This window comes from Gekko japonicus, unplaced genomic scaffold (assembly GCF_001447785.1).
Source record: "Gekko japonicus isolate JY-2015 unplaced genomic scaffold, Gekko_japonicus_V1.1 scaffold4194, whole genome shotgun sequence".
In the NCBI taxonomy this organism is placed as follows: domain Eukaryota; kingdom Metazoa; phylum Chordata; class Lepidosauria; order Squamata; family Gekkonidae; genus Gekko; species Gekko japonicus.
In genome coordinates this window covers 8,558-17,691 of record NW_015169305.1, presented here as the reverse complement: position 1 = coordinate 17,691, position 9,134 = coordinate 8,558, and the positions used below count along the sequence as shown (strand labels likewise).

The following is a 9,134-nucleotide window of genomic DNA, read 5'->3' as shown; positions in this document are numbered from 1 at the left end:
AATGCTATTAGTTCAGTCAGTGTAGCAATTACTTTTACTCATAAAATCAGCCACTCTCTTGTCACTCCTGCAATCAAAGGTGGAAATCCAGAATATGTATTTATCAGCTCCCCAGCTCCCCAAATCAGACTTCTAGTAGCACATGAGGTGATTGCTTTAGCGTTGTCTGGTGGTGTATAAATACAAAAGAAACAGAGCACCAATCAAAGGCTAGCAGAACTCCCTGTGGAATATCGTCAGTGCATCTGATTGGAGTTACTATGGTGAATGGAATTGTTTATATTCCTTCTCTAGCAAGGGGAAAGAACAAGCAAAGCAGCAGCCAGACAAGGAGAAGGAATCCTGGCTGGGCTAAAGATGCCATGGAGCCAGTGGGCCTGCAAGAGATAGTGGTTGCCGGGCTTCTCACAGAGCCCTCCTTTCACATGGCCGTGTGTGCAGCAGAGGTAAACTCTCAGCCCTCTTTTCCTTCTATATCAACAACTTGCTAACATCAGTCCTAGTGCTCTGTCCTTGTGAGCTGTTTTATAGAAGGCAGTATACGTAGTGAGACGCTGTATCACAAAGAAATGTTAGTTAGGTGCAAAGGAGATACTTTCAGACCATGATTGTGATTAGGGCAAATGATAAAACATGGTTTATTCAAGATTAAAACATTGGCTTATTATCCACAGTGTATAATTATGAAGTACCTTTTAACAATATCTTTCACCCAATCTTTCATGAAACGAAATCTATATGTGAAGTGCCAGCATCTAACCTAGTTTAGAAAGTATAGCATGCAGCAGCCTGTGTTTGAAAGTATGTTTGAAAGTGTGAAAGTGTTTTTGAAACTGCGTTTGAAAGTGGATGGCAGGGCCATCTGTCAGACTGGAAGTGATTGTCATAAAGCTGAAACAAAAAAAATAAATGTCATTAAAGCTGGATCTACATATCTGATTCTCTCTTAAATATTTCATTATTTAGCTTGAAATTTTGGGGCAAATTTCCCTGTAGACATGCCCCCATGGCTGGAAAAAGGGACAAGATTTCATGCCAAATGGCACATCTATCCATTCAACCATGGCTTACTAGCAGTTAATTCATGTCACCATGATTTTTAGCCATCACGTCTGAGATATCACCTTTGAGAATCAGCAGTTTTTGAGCACTTTGGCACAGATCAGGCTCAAGCTCTTCCACACATCTTCCCCCTTAAGGCTCGGCTCAGCTCCCTGTCTAAACCAGCACCTTGGCATTTTAGAATATAGCAGAACTCATAAAATCTGGATATCTAAAAATGGGAGTTTTCTATTCAATACAACACTGGATTTAAGTATTAAACACAATGAGCACAGCTACCTTCCAAGATTCTACAGTTAAAGGGTCTCAGTCAACAGGCATCAGGAAATATCTTTCTGTGACTGCAACCCTGGAAAACAGTTTCAAGTCAGAATGGACAATACTGAGTCAAATCAACCGATGGTCTGAGTTGGTATAATATACGTTCATATAGATCTTAGGGAACTGAAATGTGAGGGATTAAGAAGGCCAGGTCAGTTAAGAGTAATGGGTTTATTTATTTTTTTGTCTTGGAAACAATATTATCTCCTGCCTTTCCAAAAGTTCAAGATAGTTGATAAAGCAACAACATTTTAAAAGTTATACAAAACAGATTAAAAAGGACACTGGAAAGATTACTCATCTGAATGCAACAATACCCATAACCGATCCAAAAACATTAGTAATCCATCCCCCCCTCCCCCCAAGGCTGCAGTCTTCTAAAGGCCACTGGAGGCTTGGTGTGGAGTTTCTGGTAGGCTATTCTGTAAGGCATAATGGACAGAAAGGCCTGATTCTTCACATAGGACCCACCCAACCACCCAAGAAGATGGCATGGTCTTACAAGAATGCTGGGTACTTGAAAAAGTGCATGGGTACATATCAGGAGAGATGGCCCTGCAGGTATGTGTACTCTATCCCACAAAGGGTTTAAAAGGTAAAGACCAGCACTTTGAATTGAACCTAGAAGCAAATAGGAAGCCAGTGCAGCTAGTTTAGCACAGATTAATGTGGTTTGGCTCTGTAAACAAATGCACAACCACATTTTGCACTGGAGAAAGCTTTTGAGTTGTCTTCAGGGGCAACCCTATGCAGAGCATATTACAGTAATTACTACAGTGATCAAGGGATGCAAGGAGTATTGGCAAAACACAGGAAGGAAAATATGTCCATTTTACCATGCATCCTGTGATCTGATTATGTAATCCATAGATCAAGCCTGTAAAATAGATCAGTAGTATTATCTCCATATTGCAGATAGAGATTGAAAGTAGGTGAGGAAGTGGCTTATCTGGGAGACCCAGTGAATTCCTGACTGATCCAAGATCAACTCTCAGCTCATATATTTAGCCACAACCTTCCTGTTGTTCAACTTGCTTTTGTCCATTTTTGCTGTTGCACAATAAATTGTAGCAGAATTACAGGTGGTGAAGTCAAGAAGCACCTTCACAACCACTTCTCTGCAAACCCAGGGAACTATGGTTATATGATTCAGCCCCCAAATAAGTGATACTGAAGCATAATTCTAATTGGGCCACTTCCATCAACATCAAATACATGTTAGAGAACAGCATTATAAAGCATCATTGGATGGCGTTTTTTTTATCTTGACTAGGCTCTGAAGAAGAATTTTCCAACCAAGATAGCGGACCCTAAATTGTTTCCTTTGCTGGAATTTGCATGGGCTGAGTTTCTACAAGAGAAAAAAAAGGTATGTTTTACTTCTGAACTTCCAAAGCAGAATTTATTTGTAAGCCGCCCTGAGCCTGCCCTGGGAGGGAGGGCAGGATATAAATTAAATAAATAGATATTTATTGAAACATTTATATCCCAACTTTTTTCGTAATTCAAGGCAGCTCAGATTAGTCTGATTTTGGACTTATTGCCACTCTTACTGTAACCAAATGTTGCATTATTCTCCAGACACTGCTCATCCAAGTTTTTCAGGAATAAGTCTTGATCTTGCAATATACAAAACATGAGAAAATGCTTTAAGTACTCAAGTGGTTAAGAACTCTCATTCCCTTGTGTTTAATTCTAAACATGTACTTAAGGGCATGCCTTTGTTTTTCAGGCCTCATACAGACATGCAGCAGCAACTTGAGGTGGTAGAATTCTGAGGTGTTCGGATTCTGTATTGCTGGCTCCAGTGAAGGGAAGGGGACATACTTAATTTTCCCTCATGTACAACCCCCCTGATTATTAAAATTTGGCAAAAGAGGAAGAAAGGTCCTATTTTAGCCTTTTGCATACTGTGCTTATTTTCTATTTACAGGGAATTATTAAACCAGGTTATGACAAAAAAAATTGAAACACTTTCACCCGCAGTCTGAAGTAACAATATCCATTCAATTGCCTCAGTACGCGGCCACCTCATTCTGCTGCCTGTACACCATTCTCCTGTGTGCATGTTTATCTCATGGGGGCTTTTAAACACAGTAATCCTGAAACCCTGCTATTTCACCTTCTAAACACAGGAGCTAAGAGGAGAAGTATGGGAATATCCCTCCAATGTGATGTGTTTTGTCGATGGCCAGCTTGTTGGAGATGAAAAAATGCTGCTAAAGTGGGCTTATGATGTTTGGGATTATAAAGATTTTAAGCCTACAGCCCTTTACCAAGCTATTACAGAGGATTTCTTCACGAAATACATGAGAGGCAAAAAGGTAAGGTCATAGATTTCTACAGGAAACAGACTAGTTTGTGATGAACTGGGGCCTGACAGAATAAAAATATTATTCTTAGAGTGATCCAAACCAAAGTTTGGAGGACTGGGAATGTGCCATGACCTGTGTCAGTATACCTTCTGTCCTGCAAACAGATTATCTTTATTTCTGGCTGCAGTAACCAGTTTGCTATGAGGTCCAAATCAGGCAGCAGTGGTTAGATAGTGTTAACCTCCAGTATTCTTTTTGGACATTACAGTGAAGTACAAGTAGAATAAAACTGGAACTAGAGAAGGGCATCAGCTCACGAGAAGGAAGGAAAGGTGCACATAAACCTGAGTGCTTTCCTGATCTTCTAAATTCCAAAACTCATGAGATTTCTCATATCTTAGAGAAAAGTTGTGTAGATGATCCCCCACCTACATATTCCAGAATGTGGAGTCTGTTCTGATATTTGATTTAATTTTTTACAGGTTACATTTTATAGGCCAAATCTATCACACTGAGTTTTTGTGAGGATAACACTGTTCTTTCAGCATACTAGTGCATATGAGAATATATGCCTCAAGGCTCTACAACTGGTTTCCTTTTATTTCAACTTAACGTTTAGTCCTTTACAGAAGCTTGTGAAGAATCTTTGTTCTCTCAAAAGATGTCTATATCCTTCAGAGTACTGATTATCAACTTGTGTTTCCAGAACACTGTGAAAGAATGAACTGAAGGTGCCTTAAAGGTAAAGGTAAAAGTTCCCTTGATCGAAAGCCAGTCGAATCCAACTCTAGGGTTGTGGTGCTCATCTCCATTTCAAAGCCGAAGAGCCAGCACTGTCCGAAGACGTTTCCGTGGTCATGTGGCCGGCATGACTAAACACCAAGGCGCACGGAACGCTGTTACCTTCCCACCGAAATGGTACCTATTTATCTACTTGCAATTTCTTGCTTTTGAACTGCTAGGTTGCCTTACCAATGGTCTATTTAGCTTAGCATTATCTAGGTTGCCTTACCAATGGTCTATTTAGCTTAGCATTATCTACTGGCAGTGGCTCTCCAAGGGCCAATACATGCTCCTTGAGATCTTTTAAACAGACCTTGCAAAGCATGTCTCTACTATTTTGGCACAGGCCTTCTTTCCCATCCTAATTGCAGACACAATTCCCTCAAAGTCAGCTTGTTACCCATTCAGTATTGATATTCTCCATGCACATGTCAGCCATTATGCAGTGACTCCATTGGCTGCCCATCAGCTACTGGGTTCAACTCAAGGTGGGATTGCCAGCATGGGGTTGGGAAATTCCTGGCAATTTGGGGGTGAAGCATGGGAAGGGTGGGATTTGGGACCTCAGGCTTTAAGTCTACCCTTCAAAGCAGCCATTCTCTCCAGGGGAACTGATCTCTTTCATGTGGGGATCAGGTGTAATGGTGGGAAGTCTCCAGGCCACACCTGGAAGCTGGCTACCCTAATTCAAAGTACTGGTACATGCAAAGCCCTGCATGGCCTTGGGCCCTCATATCTATGGGCTGCCCCTCCTCCTCTGTTCTGCCAGGACAACTCTGCTCAGCTGTTCAGAGCCTTCTACAGGTGCCATCCCGCAAACAGGCAACATCAACAATTGCCCATGCATGTGCTTTCTCTGTTGTGACCCCCAACCTGTGGAATGGCCTGCCTGAGGAGGTCAGGAAGGCTCCCACCCTCCTGTCATTCTGCAAATTATGTAAAATGTAGTTTTCAGGAAAGTTTATCTCTAACAATAATAGGCTATACTTTTACTCAAATGTGCATATACGTTGACAAAGGAGCATCCTCCCTCTAAGAGGGTTGGAAGCCTATACTCACCTGTGGTTAGGGCAAATATTATTGGGACTGTATTGCCTGATGCATACCAAAATCCAGGATTTGATATAACACCTCATAAAGATGTAGAGATTCTTAGAATAAACAGACACTGGTTTAAAGTTAAGGATTTATTATGAAAACAATAATAGTAAAAGGAATTAGCAAATTGAATACAGAGTTTGAAATATGCATACACTCTAAAGACATGTTCTACAGATCCAAATTTCTACTAAATCCTAACCTAAGCAAATGTTACTAATATAAAAAGTAGAGTGGGGGCAAGGAGAAATGTGGAAGGAAAACATACAAGCCTGGTCCAGTAATTAATGTCCAGTGAGATTTGCCAGTGAGAGGAGAGAGGAGGAAGCCACCTAGGTGAAAGAGAGGTAGAAGTAGGGTTGTCAGCCCTCCAGTCCGGATGGGGGTTCCCCTGCTTTTGCGGGCCTCTTTCCACCACCAGCCAACTGGCCAGCGGGGGAAACCCTGCCCACAAATGCCCCTGAACGTGGTGCAATGACATCACCTGGAAGTGACACCATCACGTCACTGATGTCATGCAGCAATGCTCTAGTTTTTGGGCAAGACTCTATGGAAAAATTGGCTCAAACCATAGAGCATCACCGTGCAACATCAGCAACGTGATGACAGCACTTCTGGGTGATGTCATCACACTGTGCATGCAAAGTGCACGCGGTTGAAGACTCCCAGAGAAGGCCTATCAATCCCACACAGGCTGCCAAGCAGGACCTGGCAACCCTAGGCAGAAGAGAGGAGGGCAATCTTTACAGATGCCCGCATTGGAATGACAGAGCCAGTCCCAAAGCCGGGGGGGGGGCGTTTGGGGGCTGTGCCCCCACATATGAGCCCCACCCCAGGAGGAAGCCAGACCCCCCACTCCCGGTGTGCCACACTCCTTACCCCTGCCTGCTGTGGCCTCACCAACTCATCCTGCTGCTTCCCGCTGTAGCCAAGCAGAAGGGGAGGGAGGGGGCAGAGGAGACAGTCAAGCAGGGGAGAATGGCCTGCCCTCTACCGTACTGCACAAATCTTTTTCACCTTCCAAAACTCTAGGAAGATGAATACTAAAATCGAATCCATTGACCATTTGGGGCAAATGCATAACTAACAATTTCTTGGCATGGAGTCTTTCTGCCTGTTCACTCATCTTTCCAGTTTTGCCCTCTCTAACACCTGATCCAAGCTCCCCTCGCCCGCTGCACCTTGCCTTGGTTTCCTATTGGCTCTTCTGTCCCCTCATTGCCTTCCACATCAGCACAGAGAGCGTGGCAGGCCAGAGCATGGCTGCTAATTATAGTCCAAGAGCTGGGCCATTCATAATTCACGTGCACTCAGAAAGACACAGTGGAGAAGTGAAGGTTCAAATCCACACTCAGCCATGAAGCTCACGGGATGATCTTTGAGTAATTACTCTCTTTTAGTCTAATCTACCTCATTGGTTAAGACGCGGAACTGCAGGCTGTGGAAGGTCGGTAGTTCAGCAGTTCGAGACCCGAGTATGCCACATGATGGAGTGAGCTCCTGTCTCTAGTTCCAGCTCCTGCCATCCTACCAGTTCGAAAGCAAGAAATTGCAAGTAGATAAATAGGTACCCCTTCAATGGGAAGGTAACAGCGTTCCGTGCACCTTGGTGTTTAGTCATGCCGGCCACATGACCACGGAAATGTCTTTGGACAGCACTGGCTCTTCGGCTCGAGGAGCCGTTCCCCAACATTTTAACTCATTAGGGTTCAAGCTTTTGTGAGGACAAAATGGCAAGGGGAGCCATGTATGCTACCCAGAGCTCCTTGAAGGAAGAGCAGAAAAAATAACATAAATAGAATACTAGCATCCTTCTTGGCAGACCAGTTGATGAATAAAAAGTGTGCTAAAAATAGAAAACTGAAAAACGACACCGTTGGAGAATTGTAGAACATGTTCACTAGTGTTTTATTTACTAGCATTCAACCCTTTACCTTTAGAAGTGTGACTAAGAATCAGAAGGGAAAATTCTTTAAGTATTTAGCGTATTCCACTTTGAGAACAGGATTTCTTTATCTTGACAGCACGTTTTCGTGTGCTTGAATGTGGCTATTCAGGAGGTACCTATCGGACAATTGCTGTTTGAGGTAAGTTTGAAGGGGGAAAATCAAATCATTGTTCTCTGGGCCCAATATTCAGCATGTAACAAGACTTGGCTTCTCTATTAAGGAAATGTAAATAATTCCTATTAAACAAATATGCCTATGTTTTAAATATAATTTCAAATTGCACATTTAATGCTTCAGCTTTTTCATTCTAAATGTGGGATTGTTGTGTAGGATTCATGGTTTCAGGAAGTTGTGCTGACCTAAAGCAAAATCCAAAAAGAAAAGCCATAAAATGCCATTTATTAGGAATCCCGCAAATAACAGAAAACCATGTACAACATTTTTGAGTTCTCCAGAACTCTTCATCAGACTGGATTAAAAAATAATAATAAAAGGTGGTGTTGAGGGGGAAGAGATGTTGCAAGCTCTGATAGAAATCAAGACCCCTTTTAGAATCATAGAGTTGGAAGGGACATCCAGGCTTATCTAGTCCAACCCCCTGTACAACGCAGGAAATTCACAAATACCCCCACCCCCAGTGACCCCTGATCTATGCCCAAAAGAGGGCGACCCCCCCCCCAACCCTCCAGGATCCCTGGCAAAACTAGCCTGGAGAAAATTGCTTCCTGACCCCAAAGTGGCAATCAGCATTTCCCTCAGCATTTAAGAAAGGGCTGTGAGAACTAAGCACTTATGAAACCTTTTAAGCACTGATGAAACCTTTCCTGCCCTCCCTCTCATAATCTGCCTAAGTTCACAGAATCAGCATTGCTGTCAGATGGCCATCTAGCCTCTGTTTGAAAAACCTCCTAATCTTCTTCGTGGTCTCTGTGCTTCACACCAATGGGATCTAGTGCGCCTGTGCTGGATCTGCCGGTGCCTAGCAAGCTCTCTTAAAAGGATTTTCGTGCCTGGCCCAACTGAGCATGCTCAGGAGCCCCAGTGAGCATGCCCAGAAGGGCAGGCACGGACATCCCGCCAGTTCTTTCCTTTCCGCCGCGCTGAGCAGACCTTTCTTCGAGAGGTCTGGCCGGATCGCTGCCTTTTTGATCACTTTTAGTGACTAGCTCTCCTGCTGAGCAGACCTTTCTTCAAGAGGTCTGGCCGGATCGCTGCTTTTGGATCACTTTTTAGTGATTAGCTCTCGTTGTTCGCCTCAGTTTTTCTTCAGTTTCCTTTTCTCTTCCTGTGTTTAAAAAAAAAAAGGAGACTTTTTGTTTTTCATCATCTGAGGTAAAATTGCCTCAGGCCTTCGGGCCGCTGGCCCACCCCCCACCCCTCCTTGTCGCTGGTCTTTTTCTCCTCAGTCTATGGAGAAGAAGAAGACAAAAAAGTCAGAGAAGTGGGGATTTTTCAACCGTTGTCGTACTTGTGGAAGTAAATTGGCTCCTCCAGACGGCCATAAGTACTGTATTTTCTGTCTTGGGGAGACTCACAATCCTGATTCTTGTGACCATTGTGCGCAGTTTTCCAACCAAACTCGGAAGAACAGAGCGGCACGTTTAAG

The 9,134-nt window shown here is 43.3% G+C and overlaps 1 protein-coding gene across 1 annotated transcript; it reads left to right on the top strand.

Moving 5' to 3' along the window:
* The first annotated feature begins 260 nt into the window (after positions 1-260).
* On the top strand, positions 261-4,422 carry LOC107114990 (peptidyl-prolyl cis-trans isomerase-like 6). The gene is made up of 4 exons (XM_015416598.1): positions 261-446; positions 2,657-2,752; positions 3,519-3,707; positions 4,360-4,422. The coding sequence occupies exons 1-4, from the start codon at positions 261-263 to the stop codon at positions 4,420-4,422; spliced, it is 534 nt and encodes a 177-aa protein (XP_015272084.1).
* Positions 4,423-9,134: the final 4,712 nt, after the last annotated feature.